The sequence below is a fragment of the Scyliorhinus canicula genome, chromosome 4, assembly GCF_902713615.1.
Source record: "Scyliorhinus canicula chromosome 4, sScyCan1.1, whole genome shotgun sequence".
Taxonomy (NCBI): Eukaryota; Metazoa; Chordata; class Chondrichthyes; order Carcharhiniformes; family Scyliorhinidae; genus Scyliorhinus; species Scyliorhinus canicula.
This window is the reverse complement of record NC_052149.1, coordinates 37,138,620-37,157,737: the sequence shown is the minus strand read 5'-3', so window position 1 is coordinate 37,157,737 and position 19,118 is coordinate 37,138,620. Positions and strand designations below refer to the sequence as shown.

The 19,118-nt window shown below is 45.8% G+C and overlaps 1 protein-coding gene across 1 annotated transcript; it reads left to right on the top strand.

Annotated features, from left to right (window-relative positions):
* Positions 1 to 1,357: 1,357 nt before the first annotated feature.
* On the top strand, positions 1,358 to 17,886 carry LOC119964208 (monocarboxylate transporter 12-like). The gene is made up of 4 exons (XM_038793494.1): positions 1,358 to 1,667; positions 6,494 to 6,760; positions 11,996 to 12,799; positions 17,530 to 17,886. The coding sequence occupies exons 1-4, from the start codon at positions 1,358 to 1,360 to the stop codon at positions 17,772 to 17,774; spliced, it is 1,626 nt and encodes a 541-aa protein (XP_038649422.1). The 3' UTR covers positions 17,775 to 17,886.
* Positions 17,887 to 19,118: the final 1,232 nt, after the last annotated feature.

Below are 19,118 nucleotides of genomic sequence, written 5' to 3'. Positions count from 1 at the left end.
ATTGTGAGGCTCCATAAATTTGTGGAAGAAAAAGATCCTGCGGTGGGCCAGGGAGAAATGGAACTGTGAATGGGAGGGCAACAAGGTCCAAATATACCAGGACATTGGAGCCGAGCTGGCAAAAAGGCATGCTGGGTTCAACAGGGCCAAGGTGGCCCTCTATCGAGAGAAGATCAGGTTTGGAGTGCTGTACCCGGCATAACCGTGGGTGACTTTCAAGGACCGGGAGTACCCCAGGTGATGTTTATGTGGACCAATACTAAATGGCAGCCTTGCGAGGTCTCCCAGGCGTGACTGTTAATTTCTGGGTGCTGGGTGAATCAGACCAGAGAGGCGAGATCCAGATCACGATCAGCCCGGTGCTAGTGCAGAGCCCGATTTGGGGCTCTCGCACGATTCATCCGTTGTTCCCAGCTCCACGCCAGGGTCGCTGAATCACGCCCATTATTTTGTTGGAGGCGGTTCAGAGAAGGTTCACTGGGATTTATCCCCAGTGTAGAGGGATTGTCTTATGAAGAATGGTTAAACAGGTTGGGACTCTACTCATTAGAATTTAGAAGAATGAGAGGTGATCTCATTGAACCATATTGGATTCTTCAGGGCTTGATAGTGTAAATGGTGATGTTTCCCTTCATGGGAGTGTCTAGCACCAGAGGGCATAGTCTCAGAATAAAGGAGTGCCAATTTAGGATTGAAATGAGGAGCAATTTCTTCTCTCAGAGAGTTGTGAGCCTTTGGAACTCCTTGCCACAGAGAGCTGTGGGGGCAGACTCTTTGTGTATATTTAGGCAGAGATAGATATGTTCATGATTAATAAGGGGTCAAGGGACTTCCGGTGGCGGCCATGAGGGACTAGGTCACACATTTGATGGCTCCCACTTGTGATGGACCTTTTGGACCTTTTTCCCCAACTTTTTTTGGAATTTGTTTGAGGGATCGGTAGTGGATGAGACTGTAAGGAGGAATCCCACCCAGTATATGGAGACACGGTACAGAAGTAGACGTAAGGGAAGGAAGAACCGAATCAAGCAGGCACGTGCAGATTCTGCAGCAAAGGAAAGCATGGCGGATCTGCAGAGTATTGGCTCGGTGGCCCAGTGGACACCGGACCAGCTGGTAGAGTTTATTTAGGAAGGCTTTGCCGAGCAAAAAAAGGGATGCCTGGACCCGATCAAGGAGATGATCACTCGGGTGGAGCAGAGATCGGAAGCCCAAGATCGGGCGGTCCAGAAGGTGGAGGAAACAATGGTTGTGCATAAGGAACATCTAACTGCGCTGGAGGTGCAGGTAATAATAATAATAATCACTTATTATCACAAGTAGGCTTCAATGAAGTTACTGTGAAAAGGTGGGGTTGATGAAAGAGCACCAGAAAAGGCTGCAAAACAAGGTGGAGAACCTAGAGAATAGGTCCCACCGGCAGAACTTGAGGATCGTTGGCATCCCTGAGGGATGTGAGGGAACGGACGCAAGTGCTTATGTGGCGAATATGCTTGAGAAGTTAATGGGCGAGGGGTCATTTTCTAGTCCCCTGGAAGTGGACAGAGCGCACAGAATGCTTGCGAGGTTGCCGCGGGCGAATGAGCCACCGAGGGCGATGGTGGTACGAATGCACAGATTCCTGGAAAAGGAACAGATTTTGCATTGGGCCAAGCAGACACGGAGCTGTAAGTGGGAGAATAACATTCTGTGCATCTACCAAGATCTGGGTACGGGCCTGGCCAAGAGAAGAGCGGGATTCAACCAAGTGAAATCGACCCTTTTCAAGAGGAAGGTGAAGTTTGGTTTATTTGTCCAGCTTGTTTATGGGTCACCTATGAACAGTGGCAATTTTACTTTGAGTCGCCGGATGAAGAAATGGACTTTGTGAAAAGCAAAGGTCTAGATAGAGACTGAGGTGAGTGATCTTTGCTGCAGGGGTTCTGCTAAAATTGTCCTTGCTCTTGCTCTGCATGAGAAATGCTTTTTGTAACGTTTTTTGGGCTGTTGCTAAGTTTTGTGAGTTAACTTTGTACTGGTGGGGGAAGGGTGTGTGAATCTTTGATGTTTTTTCTTTGGGTGTTTGGGTGGAAATATGCCTTTTGAATTGGTATGTCCGAGCGGGGGAGGGGGAGGGAACAATAGGAGGTAAGATGTCTGGCGCCATGGATGGAGGGAGTCACTAAGCCAGCTGGGCGGTTTGGAAGCGCAGTGGGGGGTGAGCAGATGTTTTGTTTGTTGAAGGGGGTTGCATTTATTGTGCTGTTAATGAGGGGGGGATTGCTCTGCTGCACAGGGGAGGGGCTGTTGCTTGGAGATAAATGGGAGGTTGGGGATGGAGGCTACCTGTGGGCGAGCCAGAGGGAACGCGGAGCACAAGCTGGAGGCTGGCCTAAGAAGGGGTATGGTTGATCGACGGGGGATGGGGGGTGGGTGAGAAGCCTCCCATCCAGGCTGATCATGTGGAATGTCAGAGGGCTGAATGGGCCAGTAAAGAGGGCTCGCGTGTTTGCGCATTTGAGGGGATTGAAAGCGGACGTGATAATGCTATAGGAGACATACCTGAGGGTAATTGATCAGACCAGACTGAGGAAGGGATGGGTCAGGTAGGTCTTTCACTCAGGCCTGGATTCTAAGACTAGAGGGTTCGCAATCCTGATTAATAAGCACGTATCATTTGAGGCGGGGAGAATAGTTGCAGAGAATAGTAGTGGTTAATTATGTTTTTTGGACTGGAGGAAGGTTTATAATGGAGTTCCCTAAGGGTTGATGGTAAGACTCTTGACCTGGATGTACAGGACAAAACTTGCAGGGTGGCATGATGTACAGTGGTTAGCACTGCTGCCTCACAACGCCAGGGATCAAGGTTCAATTCGGCGCAGGTGACAGTCAAAATGGAGTTTGCAAGTTCTCCCTGTATCTGCATGAGTTTCCTCCGGGTGCTCCGGTTTTCTCCCACAGTTCAAATATGAGCAGGTTAGGTGAATTGGCCATGCTAATATTGTCCAAAGAAGGTTAGGTGGTGTTACAGGGATAGGGGCGGGAGATTGGGCCCAGGTAGGGTACTCTATCGGAGCAAGGGCTGGTGCAGACTCAATAGGCTGAATGGCCTGTAGCCTATGATGTGAAATTTGGAGGCACGGTGAACAGTGAGGAGGATAATATAGAAGTTCAAAATAACAGAAAGGTTGATGGAATGGATGGACTAGTAGCAGATGAAATTTTATGCAGAGAAGTGTGAAGTGATTCCTTTTGGTAGGAAGAACACGGAGGGACAATGTAAAATAAGGTGCACAATTCTGGAGGGGATGCAGGATCAGAGGAACCAGGGTATATATGTGCATAAGTCATTGAAGGTAGCAGGGCAGGTTGAGAGCACGGGGCTAATACAGCATACAGCGTGCATGGATTTATTAATAGGGACAGACACCCTATCCCAATAACCTGACCTAACCTTTTATACACTAACAGGCAATTTAGCATGGCTAATCTATCTAAACCTGCACACGTTTAGATATGTGATATTCCCTGTTGGAGGAAAGCGGAGCATCCGGAGGAAACCCATGCAGGCACAGGGAGACAGGCTGGAATTGAACCCAGGACTCTGGAGCTGTGAGGCAGCAGTGCTAACTGTGCCACCATGCTGCCCAGTGCATCACCACTCCTAATTACACTGAATAAGACCCGACTGGAAGAGATTAGAAAATTCTGCTATCTTGGTTTCATGGTGACAGGCAATCTGTCCCTTGGTGCAGAACCCGATACATGCAAAGGGAAAGCAACTGCCATCTTTGGCTGCCTCTAAAACGAGCAATGGAATAACATCAAGTTGACCCTTGGGATCAAGTTGATGGTTTATAAAGCCTGCGTTCTCAGCATCTTGCTGCCTGGCTGTGAAACATGGATAACTTAAAGGTATCGAGAAATGAAGCTGAACAATTTCCATCTTCTCTCTCTGCGGCACGTTATGGGTATACCCTGACAGGTCCAAACCACAAATGTGGCAGCCCTCCCAAACACAGGGAGGCGGCTTTACCGGTTCATGGAAGGCAGTCACAAGCCCAAGAACCTCACTGGAGTCGCCAGGTGACCAGTCTGACACTCAAGGCTCTGCTTCAAAGATGCTACACATGAAAGCCCCAAAGGTCAATGATCACACCTTGGAAACACAAGCTGGCAACAGAGGAATACGGCGACACCTGTGGGCTGGTGCGCAGCCCCGGGATGACTAGTGGCTACAACAGCTCCGCAACAGACACCAACGCCATGAACAAAACAACATTTGGCAGCTTCATGTGTACCACTTGTAGCAGAACCTGCCTCTCGAGAATCAACCTCTTCAGTCATCAGCAAAGGTGCGCCACTTGAAGAGACCCTATCAGAAACTTTGAAATTGATTTCTGCATATCCATCATTTCCTAGATGGAAAGGTGTCGATGTCACTTCAAAGTGTACTTAACTGAAGTGCTTTGAGATGCTGTGTGATTGGAAAAGGCACTATAAAAATACAAATCATCAGTGTTTCTTTGAAAGCAGAAATTTGGCTTAGAACCACGCAGTCATTTGATAAGCAAGAACTTTGATGTTGATCAAAGTTGAGTGACAGTAACAGCAGATAAGGTGGAATGAAAAATGCATATTGCATTACTATTTAAACCAAAGCTCACTTTAACCTTACCACAGGGTAGGTCTGGCAGAGACTTTAGTGGTATTTTTAGTAGATGGAGCCGAATGAAGCAGCTGTTGACATGATTCATGTGGTTTCACATTTGCAAAATAATTATTTTGAGAGTTTGACTTGGGAGATCTATCTCTGTCGCCACCCGCACTATCTGGTATTATCCTCAACTCTCTGCACAGGAGATTCCACAAGAGGCGGCAAGAGCATGAATGGTAATTTTATCTATTATTGATTTATTGCGAATAATAGAAATATGTTTTGTCACTTCCTCTACTGTTTCATTTATCTGCAGGTTACATTATTCTGTAAAAGTTTATAGGCTACGATTACCGTGGCTGATAATAGCAGACAAATGTTCAAAGGATTTCCAAAAGAAGATTCTGCCCACTGCTTGAGGAAAATTCAGATTATGTCTCCATTAAAGTATAGAACGGCGATTGTCGTATAAATGCCCTCAGCATTTGTCCATTGTTGTCAGCAACAGCCTTGCACATCTTTCAGAGGATGAATATATAAATGAGAACAAAGGTATAAATAAGCAAATCATCGAAGAAGGATGTCACATGCACAGTAAGGATGAGAGTTTGTGTTTATTTCGTGGTTGGAGAGAAGATTTTGTGCTCATCAGGGTCACGACATGGGCAATGATGTCAAAAGTAGAGTTGGCTAGGATGTAAAACCGGCAGTCAATCCTCTTGCATCAATTTCGAGCTGGACTGCCCCCCCCCCCCCCCCCCCCCCCCCCCCAACCCACACAAGTGAACTTCATTCCACAGGCACCTGAAATTTGAGAGTTTTCAAAGCCAAGTCTGTCTGAACATTTTTGGGTTACATTTTAAAGTTGCTGAATGGTCACGTGCTATGAAATCTCACTCAGAGCTGCCTCTATTTTGAGGTTGACTATGTCATGCTTTGCCATACTGGACGAAAGCTGCATCCGTAACACTGGACTCTTTGGTGGCCCGGTAGCACAGTGGCGGCACGGTAGTTCAGTCGTTAGCACTGTTGCTTCACAGCTCGAGGGTCCCAGGCTCGATTCCCAGCTTGGGTCACTGTCTGTGCGGAGTCTGCACGTTCTCCCCGTGTTTGCATGGGCTTCCTCCAGGTGCTCCGGTTTCCTCCCACAAGTCCCGAAAGACGTGCTGTTAGGTGAATTGGACATTCTGAATTCTCCCTCTGTGTACCCGAACAGGCGCCTCGCGTACAATTGATGGTACATCACTTGGCTCAGTTTGTCACAATCTTACCTCTGAACTACAAGGCCCTGGGAAGGCATAAACAAAAATCAAGGCTGACACTGCAGTGCAGGACTGAGGGCGCACCGCACTCTTGGAAGTGCCATCTTTTCGATGGGACGTTATACCGGGGTCCCATCTGCCAATTCAGGGTGGATGCGAAAGATCCCATGTCATTATTTTGAAGAAGAGCAGGGGAGTTATCCCTGGTGCCCTGTCCAATATTTACACCTCCAACATGTTGCAAAGTAAACCCCATTATCTGGTCACTATCACACTGTTCACCACGTTCTTATTGTTTTGATGTTAGTGGGACAGGGATGTTAATGTGTGATGCTGACACAGCTCAAGCTGAAGGAGTGTATAGATATGTTAGGTGAAGGGCATATCTTTCCCGTGCAACAATGACATAATTGATTTTGAGGAAATTCAAGGTGAATATTGCATAAATGAAACAAAAACCAACACAGTGAACACTGAAAATCAGGCAAAACATGCAGTAAATGCTGGTAATGATCTGCATCTTGCAGAGAAATATGTCTTGGATTGGATGGACAAGTGAGTGAATCATTGCTGTACAAATGTTTTTATTTATTAGATTCAAAGGAAACTGCAATGTCAAAGGAACCTGGAGCTGCTGATTCTACTGCTGAGGAGCCCAGTAACAGCACCCGCAGTCCGAAATACACAGACGGTGGATACGGGTGGGTGATATTAGCATCGTGCTTCGTTATAACAGGGCTGTCGACTTCCTTTGTGAAATCATTTGGGATCTTTTTCCGTGACATCCAGGAGTACTTTGATGAACTCGCCTTTAAGGTTTCCTGGATCTCTTCGATTACCGTGGCTGTGTTTCATGCGGGTTGTAAGTATCACTCACTGATCTTGACAATGTAAGAAGTCTCACAACACTCGGCTAAAGTCCAACAGGTTTATTTGAAATCACATGCTTTTGGAGTGCTGCTCCAAAGGTGCCCACCGCAGACCAGCGCCTGCGCCGGCATCTCCACATCGTGATCTTGACAATGTCACATTCCAAATGTAACCTTCCCCACCCACCGGGCCATCCACAGTTAATTCAGTTCCTTCGAAAGGATCATTGATGTTATGACCAAGCAAAACATGATGCTGCTACAGTTAAACCCACCATAATATTTGGGGGACATTTCGCAATTTTGCCTTCAAGTTGCTAAATCTAATTTAAAGACAAAATTGCACAAAAGATACAACTGTTATGTGCAGGAGAATTTGTATGTGTATGACTGTGACCTCAATATACTTTGTGGCCCTTTTAATATGCTTTTCCAATATGTATCTTGCTGGAATATGAGGGAAATTAGATTAGTGCAGATGGTTGATGCGGAGAAAAACACCAGCGAGACCCATTATGGGTGGCATGGCGGCACAGTGGTTAGCAATGCTGCCTCACAGCATCAGGTGCAGGGGTTCAATTCCAGCCTTGGGTGACTGCCTGTGTGGAATTTGCACTTTCTCTTCAAAGTCTGCATAAGTTTCCTCCAGGTGCTCTGGTTTCCTCCCATAGTCCAAAGATTGCAGTTTAGGTGGATTGGCCATGATAAATTATCCCGTATTGTCCAGGGATGTGTAGGTGAGGTGAAAGGGTTATAGGAATAGGGCGGGCAAGTGGGCATGGTGGAGTACTCTTTCCGAGGGTCGGTGCAGACTTGATGGGCTGAATGGCCTCCTTCTGCAGTGTAAGGTTTTGACAATTCTATGAATAGCCGAAGTAACCTAGAACATTCCATGTTTGTTATATTATGTCTCCAATCTCTTGCTGCACATTAATTCACACCAACTCTATCAAGTTAATTGTTAGTTACGTCAAACTTTAGTTTTGAATGAGATCAGAATTGATGATAATGCTTTGTTGACCGGAGATGATTGGAATGCGAATACACATTGCTTTTTAACTGTTTCATTGATGTTCTTGCAGCCCCAATAGCCAGTGTTCTCAGTCTCCAGCTGTCCCACAGAGTTACCATCATCACCGGTGGAATTCTGTGCATGTTCGGACTGCTGCTCGGATCCTTTGGTTTCAGCATGTTGTGGATGTATCTCACAACAGGTTTTCTCGCAGGTAATGGAGTGAGTTCAAGCAGAGGCCTGCCGAGTGAAATTCTTTAACAATCTTTAGTAGTGTCACAAGTAGGCTTACATTAACACTGCAATGAAGTTACTGTGAAAAACACCTAGTTGCCACACTCCGGCGCCTGTTTGGGGTCACGGAGGGAGAATTCAGAATGTTCAAATTACCTAACAGCACGTCTTTCGGGACTTGTGGGAGGAAACCGGAGCACCCGGGGGAAACCCACGGAGACATGGGGAGAACGTGCAAACTCCGCACAGACATTGACCCAAGCGGGAATCGAACCTGGGACCCTGGAGCTGTGAAGCAACAGTGCTAACCACTGTGTTACCATGCCGGCCTGTCGTTCTGTCAGGAAACACTCAAAATTGTCAAGGTCTCTAAAGTTATTTGAAGCCCTTGATGCATAATACAATAGTGCTCCTTCATAACATTTAGTTAGAATTGAATTTCAACTTGGGTAACGTCAAGTGGATTAATCTTCCAATAATTGATGTTTAAGAATGGTCAAGCTGACTGCATCGTAGCTATGACTCTATCCACTTACTTGACCCCATCACTTCTGAGCAGAATGTACTCAATGAGTTAAAATAGAGACAACACCCCTATGGTCACTTATCTGAAGGTGGTAAAGGTTTAGAGGAATGTTAGGTAAGATTTAACAAAAATAAATTAATTTCATTCTTTCAAACACAAATTAAAAATTAACTTAATTATTACAAACAGGTGCATAGTATACCGATCATTGAGGTGATAATAAAGAAAGCTGCAGGTGGAATACTTTGTGCTTTCTTTGCACCTTTACTGAAATCACTAATAGGGAGCTGGGGTTGAATTGCTGGACTAGTCAGTTAAAGACCTAGGCTAATAATCAGCTGATATGAGTTCAAACCACAAGGGTGACACGGTGGCGCAGTGGTTAGCACTGCTGCCTCACGGCGCCGAGGACCTAGCCCCGGATCACTGTCCGTGTGGAGTTTGCACACTCTCCCCGTGTCTACATGGGTCTCACCCCCACGATCCAAAAGGTGTGCAGGATAGGTGGATTGGCCATGCTAAATTGCCCCTTAATTGGAATAAAAGAATTGGGTACTCCAAATGTACTTTACAAAATGAGTTCAAACCCCACCATTGTAGACAGGGGTGTTTAAATTCAGGTAAATGGACCTGTATTTATATGGAAGCCAGATGATGCGCATGCTGGATATCTGAATGAAAGACAGAAAATGCCCAAAATGAATATCAGGTCTGGCAGCATCTGCGGAGAGAGCAATCGAGTTGCAGTTTCAGGTCAATGACCTTTCATCCTTTTCCACCTCATACTGTGAGGCATGGAGAACAGTTTCAGTGAGCCAGCACAAGGATAATGGACTGAATGTGTTCTATGTGTGGTTTATTGTAGTGGTGTGCAATGTCTCTATAAGAACTGAGTCACTTGACATGCATGACATCTTCGGCTACTTCGCTACTACTTGCTAGGCTAAAGATACAACACAATGGTCTTTTCTCTTGCTGTTGAATTCTATAAAAGGGTAGAATTTGAGGAAATAATCTACTGTTCACGCTCTGAAGAATAAATAGCTCATTAATGTAGCTGTATTGCGTAACATGTGCCCGCTGCAGTGTACACAGAGAAATCTGCCTCAGAGTAAATGACTTCAATAATAGGCTGGTGATGCCGAATGCTGTCAGCATCACGATGCCAAAATTACAAAATGTTTTTGAAAAAGTAGCCACAGAGCATTTACCTCCTGAATAGTCACTGGGTTTCATAGTTCATGTAATCTGAAATGTTGTATACATTTCTGGGTGTTTGATTTTCCCTTCGCCTTTGCTTCCTCTCTTGCTCTTTCTTATATTTCTCTCGATCTCATTCGGTTTTTTTCTCTCCCGCATTGCATTTCTCTCTCACTCCTTTAATTATATAGTTTAAGTAAGTTATTTTTTATTCATCTTTATGGCATGTGGGCATCGCTGGCTAGGCCAGTTTTTATTGCCCATCCCGAATTGCCCTTGAGGAGGTGGTGATGAACTGCCATCTTGAACCGCTGCACCCACTGTGCTACTGGGGAGGGAGTTGCCGCATTTTGACACAGCGACAGTGAAGGGACGCCGATATATTTCCAAGGCAGGATGATGAGTGACTTGGAGGGTTTAATAGTCATGGAGGAGTCCGGAAAGGAGAGTCCAAGACAAGGTTTATTTCCTCGAAGAAAATATTTATAAGTAACAGTCCCAGACGGAACTACCCTGCAGCCCGGATCGTTCGTGGGCCGGCCTCGATGGTACTGAGTTAGCGAACCCACTGATGGGCCTCTGCCCCTCAGCAGGGGAGCTTATACTCCATGAGGCTCAAGGGGAGATTAATTGGGTTGCACCCATGGGTTTCGTGGAGGTTATAACATCCACCCCCACCCCCGCAACCAAAGTCCGTAAGTCCCTCTGAAGAAAGGAGAGCAGGAGGATGTCTGTTCCTCTTTGCCCACTGCTGCAGGGTTGGGTCAGGGCATGTTTAGCTTGTTGGGAACGTTGTTTCCGAGATGACCATCTGCGGGATACCACCAGTACTTGTTTCCTGCCAAGATCAACGTCGGAGGCCTTGGATGCCTGGGCCTCTAATCAGAGTCTGAGTCCATCGCCTCGCGCATCTTGGTGTCAGGGACACAGGGGGTGACGCCCCCAGGCCTCCATGTGCTAGGGCAATGAGGCTGGTAAACGGTTCTTCAAATGGGGCATGGCCTAACACCAGTTCCCTGCTCCTGAAGTGGCCGAAGTACTTTAAAACCGTCTGCTTGCGCGTCTATACCGAGCACGAAACCGGTCCGGTCTGTTATTACACTATCCATTTCTGCCTGTTGCAGCCTTCAGTGCACGGGGCAGCGCATTTCAGCAAATGAGGGTTGTGTACTGCCGGGGGCATCTCCTCTGAGGAGAAAGAGAGGGGCCAAAGGGAGAAGATGCCAGGTGTCCGCAGGCAGTGACTCAGGGAGAGATCTGTGGGATGGGACTCACAGGAACAGGGGCTGCAGGGCCAGCAAAGATAGCAAGGCGGAAAGTGTCACTATCTCACTGCCAGAGTGTACAGGCACTGATCGAGTAACCTCAACGTGTCCGAGATCCAGTGCTGCGGGACTCAGTGACATGATGGGGCCAGAGATTGTCTCCAACTGTTTGGGTGAGCCCTCAATGGCTCTGAAGGTCACAGTAAACCTCAATTTTATGAATTTGGATCATTTCAGGGGTCTGTGGGTGATTTGTGTGCAATTTCCCAATCAGCTGTCCAAAGCTGCATTAAGCTCCTTAATTATCGTTCTGTTGAGTTGGGCCCTCACATTCATTCAGTACTGGACAGACCCAATCAAGTTGAGCAAACCAGAGGCCTCTCATCCATTGCTGGGTTCCCCCATATCTATGGTGCCGTGGACTGCATTCATGTGGCTATCCAAGGTCCCAGCGGGCCGGCCAGGTGCCTTTGTGAATAGGAAGAGTTACCACTCCATGAATGTGCAGATAGAATGTGAGCACAGGACCCAGATTCAGCAAATCTGTGCAAGGTTCCGAGGTTATAAGTCCATAAGATATAGGAGTAGAATTAGCCCATTTGGCCCATCGAGTCTGCTCCGCCATTCGATCATGGCTGATCTCATTCTGCCCGTTCTCCATAACCCTTCATCCCATTACCAATTATAAATCTGTCTAACTCCTCCTTAAATTTACTCACTGTCCCAGTGTCCTCCGCAAATCTTCTTTCCAAATGGTTTGAAATCAGGGTTGCCATAGGGTGAGATTGAAAAAGACAGCACCAAAACCAGATACCTTCCAACTTTAGGCATGTCGGTTGCTGCGAGAACAGAAGGAATTTGAGAAATTATTTTGGGGACCAAAATGTAACTGTTGTAACTTTTGTGGTTAATTTGGTTTACCTAGGCATTCAGTTAATGATTTTCAATCTGTAAGATATTTTAAAAATATATTTCTTATTTTTCCCTTCAGGTTTGGGTAATGGATTTGCTTGGCTCCCCTCAGTAAGTCTAGTCACCCAATACTTCAGAGAACGGAGGCCATTGGCCAACGCCATTGCCAGTTGTGGAGAATGTGTCTTCACCTTCATCTTCACGCCATTCTACCAGTGGCTCGTCGATCAAATGTCATGGCGACAGACAATGATGATCATTGCTGGTATCCAGCTGAACCTCTGTGTCTGTGGAGCTCTGATGAGACCATATCAGCCACAGAAGAAATATCTGACTTTTACACCATCATCTGCCTCAACCTCCAGGAAAGATTTGAGTCGCACAAGTCCAGATCGCAAGAAGAACCTTGCTCATTTTTTTGATTTGCCCCTTCTGAAACAACCAAAGTTTATTTGTATGGTCTTCTTTGGGTTTTTCTCTGCAATGGGATTCTTTATCCCTGACATGTATTTAATTCCTCATGCTCAAAACATTGGGATCGAGCATTTTCAAGCAGCTTTATTGATGTCCTATTGGTCAGCAGGGGACTGCATTGGGCGTCTCAGCTGTGGTTGGTTAGCCAACTTCCGCCTTGTGAAATCAATCCGCCTTACAGCGATATTGATCACAATTTTAAGCATCGCTCTCATGCTTTTTCCTGTGGCTAAGAGTTACACCCTCCTTGTCATCTTCAGCTGTATCTGTGGCTTTTTCTTCGGGACCATGTTGGCCATTATTGTCACGGTTCTGACCGATGTGATGGGAGTTGAGAAACTGGACAATGCGCTTGGGCTGATTATGTTCTTCAGGAGCATTGCATGTCTTTTCGGACCGCCACTGGCAGGTAAGGGTCTTCTTTCTCATCTGTCAGATTGTCTTTCCTTTTCACTGGTTCTATATCCAGAATAACAGAAGGTTAAGAATAGTCATTAACCTACTAAATCCCTCATTAGAATGAGAAAATAAGAGTTTTTCTATGTTTGTGGTACATGCTGAATTTTCTTTCTATATTTGTTCATGGGGCATAGGTGTCCCAGGCTGTGCCAGCAATTATTGCCCATCCCGAATTGCCCTTGAGGGGGCAGTTAAGAGTCAGCCATATTGCTGTAGATCTGAAGTCACATGTAGGCTAGACCAGGTAAGGACGGGAATTCCTTCCCTAAAGGACATTAGTGAACAATGGTTTCATGGTCATCATTAAACTTTTAAAATTCTATATTTTTATTGAATTGAAATCTCACCATCTGCCATGGCAGGATTTGGACGTGGGTCCCAGAGCGTGGCTCTGAGCCTCTGGCTTTCTAGTTCAGTGACAATACCACTACGCCACTGCCTCTCCCAAAAATGTAACCTCAGGGTGCCTGATGTTACATTGGGAGGCAAAATGGCACCAGGTGTATTCAGGGCTTTGACACAAATTCATCCAAAAAGATATTTTTAAATGTCCTTTGGATGAGATGAGAGTTTCCTTTTATTGCCTGTCGAAAATGAGCCAACTAGGCAGCATGGTGGTTTGCACTGCTGCCTCACGGCGCCAAGGTCCCAGGTTCGAATCCCGGCCCTGGGTCAGTGTCTGTGTGGAGTTTGCACATTCTCCCTGTGTTTGCATGGGTTTTGCCCCCACAACCCAAAAGATGTGCAGGTTAGGTGGATGGGCCACGCTAAATTTCCCCTTAATTGGAAAAAGTGAATTGGGGACTCTAAATTTATTTTTTTTAAATGAGCCAACTAGAGAGCTGTCATTTTGACTCTTCTGGCCATTCACACCCTCAAACATTATGGGCTGGATTCTCCACCGTCGGGATTCTCCATTTTACCGGCAGCCCGGGGGTTTCCCGATGGCATGGGGCTGCCCCATAATGGTAAACCCCATTGACCAGCCGGTGAAACAGAGAATCTCGACGGTGTGCCGCACCAGAAACCCGTCCAGCGGGACGGAGAAACCCGTCAAGCGAGACAGAGAAACCCGTCCAGCGGGACGGAGAAACCCGTCAAGCGGGACAGAGAAACCCGTCCAGTGGGACGGAGAAACCCGTCCAGTGTATCTGGTGAGGTCCTTTGGTATCTGACTACAAAAAAAAATCATTATCTATTGTGGTGTTAGGCACAAAATGAAGGTTTGTTATTGAATTAAAATGCATTTCCTTTTCAAGAAGAGTGTCAGTGACAAATATACATAGTCAGCTAGCGGAGCTGTGTAACTGAACGCTCACTAAACAAGCCAAGTGCTACTAAATGACTGGCACTGCCAAATGAATGGCAGGTCGTGTGCCCTAGGTCACAATTCAAATTATTTTCTTTAATTTATTATTCTTCAAGAAAACTTAATGATTGGTAAACACTGTTCAGGTTCAACATGGCTGGCAAAGAGTTGTCAAATATTAGTGTGGGTTTTTTTTATTCGTTCATGCGATGCATTTATTGCCCATCCCTGAAAGCATTTAAAAGTCACAAGTATGCCAGATCAGGTAAGGACGATTTCTGTGGTGATATGCATCACTGTATATACACAAGGGGTTAATGTAAATACACTACAACTAAGTAACCACTAGAGGGAGCACCGGAGATGTCACTTCCCTAAAGGACATTGGTGAACCAGATGGTGTTTTACAACAATTGACAATGGGTTCCTGGTCACCTTTAAAAATTTAATTCCAGATTTTTTTTATTGAATTCAAATTTGACTATCTGTCTGGCGGGATTCGAACCTGGGGCCCCAGAGCATGTCACTGTGCCACTGCCTCCCCTGTGTGACTATGATTCTTGTTAGATTTATTGATTTTTTATTTTTCTTTTATAAATTTAGATTACCCAATTATTTTTTCTATTAAGGGGCAATTTAGCATGGCCAATCCACCTACTCTGCACATTTTTGGGTTGTGGGGGCGAAACCCACTCAGACACGGGGAGAATGTGCAAACTCCAGATTTATTGATTTATGATTTTTACTCGTGATTGTTTTAATTGTGTGTGACATCAAAACTGTTCCATTAGTTGCCTGGGAAATATAATTGGCTAAATTCGCCGTCTTGCGATGCCGCGAACGTGAACCACGATCAGGCCGAGAATCAGGAGTCCGGCCAAAATCGAGGTCTGTTCCCGGCACCGATTTGGGCGCCATGCTCTGATCTCTCACTGGTGATGATGACGAGGTTTGCACCCCGTTCCAGCAACAGCATGCAAAACCAGCATTTGCATGCATTTAGATGTGATTAACGGGTTGCACACAGTATGTCCCGCCCTTCCATGATGCTCCGCTCCTCTCAGGGGGAGGTCTTGTTGGGGGGGAATTACTACAGGTATTTACAAGCGTTGAAAACTGGCGGGTTTGCTAGGGGGTGGCTGCCCGGGCCGGGGGCAGTAGTGGGTAGTGACTTGGTGCTAAGCCCATGGACTCAGGGCGCTCCCCTCAGAATCGGGGTGGCCTAGCTCAGACCACCATTTCTGCAGTCTGTCTTTTAAACACAACCCTTTGGTGCTACTTACAGGCTCCTGGCTGCTCACACTGCTGAGTGCTGCCTGTGTCCTTTAAATGCTCAGAAGACCTCTGGTCATCTGGGAGCCCAGCCAGGTTTTCTCAGGGCAGAGAACTCACCAGTGACCACCCCCTCCCCACCCCGCCGCATCACCAGCTGTCTCCTCCTGGTGAAACTGGCAGTGCTGACTGCCTCTGCCACCACCTCCCAGGCAGTGTCCAGGAGGGAAGGCGTGAATTTGCAGCCCACGTTGGGGAAGAGGGCGTCCCTCCTCTCCTCACTGGCATGGAGCTGAGGGTCCACCTCGCACTCCCAACCTCGATGGCAGGTCTTCTCTGAGCCATCTTGGTGGCTACAGTAAGTATGTGGTAAATGGAACACTTAAAAACAGCTCCAGCTGCCAGACTCTTTGGCGCAAATTCCGGCCCCAATGGTTAGAAAGCTCAATGGGAGGGCAGCACGGTGGCCTAGTGGTTAGCACAACCGCTTCACGGCGCTGAGGTCCCAGGTTCGATCCCGGCTCTGGGTCACTGTTCGTGTGGAGTTTGCACGTTCTCCCCGTGTCTGCGTGGGTTTCGCCCCCACAACCCAAAAATGTGCAGAGTAGGTGGATTGGCCACGCTAAATTGCCCCTTAATTGGAAAAAATAATTGGCTAATCTAAATTTATAAAAAAAAAGAAAGCTCAATGGGCAGGATATTGCTTGGAATGCATGTCAGTAGAATGCTGGTCTTTAGCATGTCCTGAATTGCTCCAAAACTGGTGACCCAAACGGAAACACAAACTGCCAGCAATTCAGTCCCGGCGTCAATACGTATTCTCTCAGAGAATTTTGCCCAATATTTTTTTTGAATGCAGTGGAAAAGTTCTAGTAACTAAATTTTAAATTAGACTAAGCAGTTATGTATTTTAATTTTTTTTTCTGGTCAACTGACTATTGGCAGAAATCTAAACGTCGATAATCAATCTAGTATGACAGCAGATAAGAGAGAGTTTCAGTTTGCCAAATATAGTGCAGAATACGCTTTCCCAAAGGAATACACTCCACCCTACCAAGCCCAGACGATTTGGGCAAGGGTTAACCAATGCCAAGGTGTAAGTGCTCCCAAGTGTTTATAGAGATAGTACTGGAGCATAGAACATCCATTTCATACCTAATAAAGAAGCTTCTCACTATTTGTAAGGGGCAGCACGGTAGCATTGTGAATAGCACAATCGCTTCACAGCTCCAGGGTCCCAGGTTTGATTCCGGCTTGGGTCACTGTCTGTGCGGAGTCTGCACATCCTCCCCGTGTGTGCGTGGGTTTCCTCCGGGTACTCTGGTTTCCTCCCACAGTCCAAAGATGTGCAGGTTAGGTGGATTGGCCATGCTAAATCTCCCTTAGTGTCCACAATTGCCCTTAGTGTTGGGTGGGGTTACTGGGTTATGGGGATAGGGTGGAGGTGTTGACCTTGGGTAGGATGCTCTTTCCAAGAGCCGGTGCAGACTCGATGGGCCGAATGGCCTCCTTCTGCACTGTAAATTCTATGTAATTCTATGTAATTTGTCGAGTGGGGACCACTCTACACATTAAGACACTGAATTCTGTGGTTACTTGTAACTAAGGTAGAAGAATCCCAAGCTCTAGTGATGGTTTCTTCCAGGTTGCAACAGGCTTTCTGTTGAGTGATCAATAGTGCCCACATGGAGAGCTCCCTCAGTCAGACTATTTACTAAAAGTGGTGAAATGTCATTGAGGTTTTCATGGATCATGGAAAAAATAGAAGTAAATGGAGTAAACCCATTTTTTAGGGTTTCTATGCCTCTACAGCTGAAATTCTGGAAGACAAATCAGGGAATCCTCAATTAAATTTACCACAAACATTTCTTCACAGAAGATTGACTCGGTGTCAGTCTCTAAATGGCAGGTATATGTTGATATATATGTAGATTTTGTTATTATAATTAATGTTTATTGATGAGGGGACTGGCTTTAATGACATTACAACTCTCATGTGAGATTGGAATATATCAATGTCGTCACATTGCTCATTGTAGCCGGTAAGACAAAACATGGATGAGTCCAGAGTGGGAGTGACTGTTTCTCTGTTGTTGCAGGGTTACTGGTGGACACTTCAGGAGATTACAGCAGTGGGTTCTATGTTGGTGGAGGAGGGCTGTTTATTGCCGTTTGCTTTCTCATGTTAGCTGACTACTTCTTGGATCATGAGCCGAATTTCAATCAAGATACGGAGAAGGAGATGGAAAAGTTTATTTCTCAATGCCAACCTCAGGAAGAAGCAGAGAAAGGGAAGCTTGGCACCGACAGAACGAATGGCACAGAGTCTGAAGTATCTGAATGAAGATCTTAAACAATGTTTAGAGTTTTCCTTCAGAGGGATCTCTCCATTTGATGATCTGGGGGCTCCGTTGGACACTTGTTGCATTCGCTGTCACACTGCTCTATGGAATATACTGAAGCTCCGATCACTAGTGTCACAGGTCTTCAGTGAGTGTCAGGCAGGCTAATTAAAGATCAGCTGTCTTATGATTTCACTAAATGCACAAACAATTGAAACAAAAAGCAATTTATTCAAAAAAAGGTTTTGGGTGGAATTTTTCATCCCTCCCAAAATATTTAAGCAGGCCTGACTAAGTTCATCCGGCAATCAGGTTGACTTTTTTAAATTCACAGACTATCTTTCGCAATCTGGTTTGCCAGGTGAGTTTCAATTTCCCATATAATTTCCTACATACTTTTTGTTAGATTATCACCTCAAAGCTTCCTGTGCTAAACATCTCTTCATAGCAGGATAGCAGCCTCAGCACCAGCAGCAGCACCTTTCAAAGATATCAGTTCATAGAAGGCCATATCCAGCAGTCAGCGTGTAAAGATCAAGAGTCACTTTCTTGGAGCTGTTTGAAGAGCTATGACTCGGGAGGCTGTGCTTTTCCTGTTAGGCCTCTACATCCTCCTTTACCAGGGCTTGATAGACGAGGAGGCCATGCCCTTAACTTCTTTACCCCTAGTTTTGTCCAGTCTTCCACAGCCGATGCCAACTGCAGTTCCCAGTCTTTATACACAACTGCATTAAACCAATCATCAGTACCATTTTCACCAGGCCTGAATCATACATCATCTTCTTCATTGACCTCAACAGTCAACACATGTTTGCTCAGGGATTTGCAGCGATATGTACACTATGAACATTTTTGTATCCCAGAAAGATATAGAAGTAATGAGAAAGATGTTTTCAGCATGAGGTTTTCCTAGACAGGAGCACAGGTCAGAGAAAAGGCTATAGCACAACAGGGTCAAATTCTGCAGGTATGGACCCTCACAACATTATTCTTTGTGCCCATTCCAGGTTATGAATAATATGCATCATGCATCGTGCTATGTTCTTTAGAAATTTCTTTATGTATCGTGTGTACAGAGTAAGTAAGGAGCAATTGGCTCACAATATGTACTATATGACTTGAGTCTATTTTATTGCCTAACTTCTCTATGTCTTATTGCCTAATTGAAGAGAAGGAATCATTTGCTCAGGTGCCGGAGGGCTCACAAACATTCTTGTTGTCTCCTGTTCACAGCATGCCCATCACTAGCAGGCTTTTGTATTTTGCAGGACTTTCGTGATTGCATGATAAAATGTTATTCATTAATAAGTTTTTCTGTTTATTTTATAAAATGCAGCATTTTATAT

What these genes read in the sequence shown, in the direction of transcription:
- LOC119964208 (XM_038793494.1), top strand. Translation starts at nt 1,358, where the DNA reads ATGAAAGAGCACCAGAAAAGGCTGCAAAACAAGGTGGAGAACCTAGAG. An exon ending in GGCTGTGTTTCATGCGGGTT is followed by an intron (nt 6,761 to 11,995) that starts GTAAGTATCACT and finishes TTTTCCCTTCAG; the next exon opens with GTTTGGGTAATGGATTTGCT. An exon ending in TTTCGGACCGCCACTGGCAG is followed by an intron (nt 12,800 to 17,529) that starts GTAAGGGTCTTC and finishes CTGTTGTTGCAG; the next exon opens with GGTTACTGGTGGACACTTCA.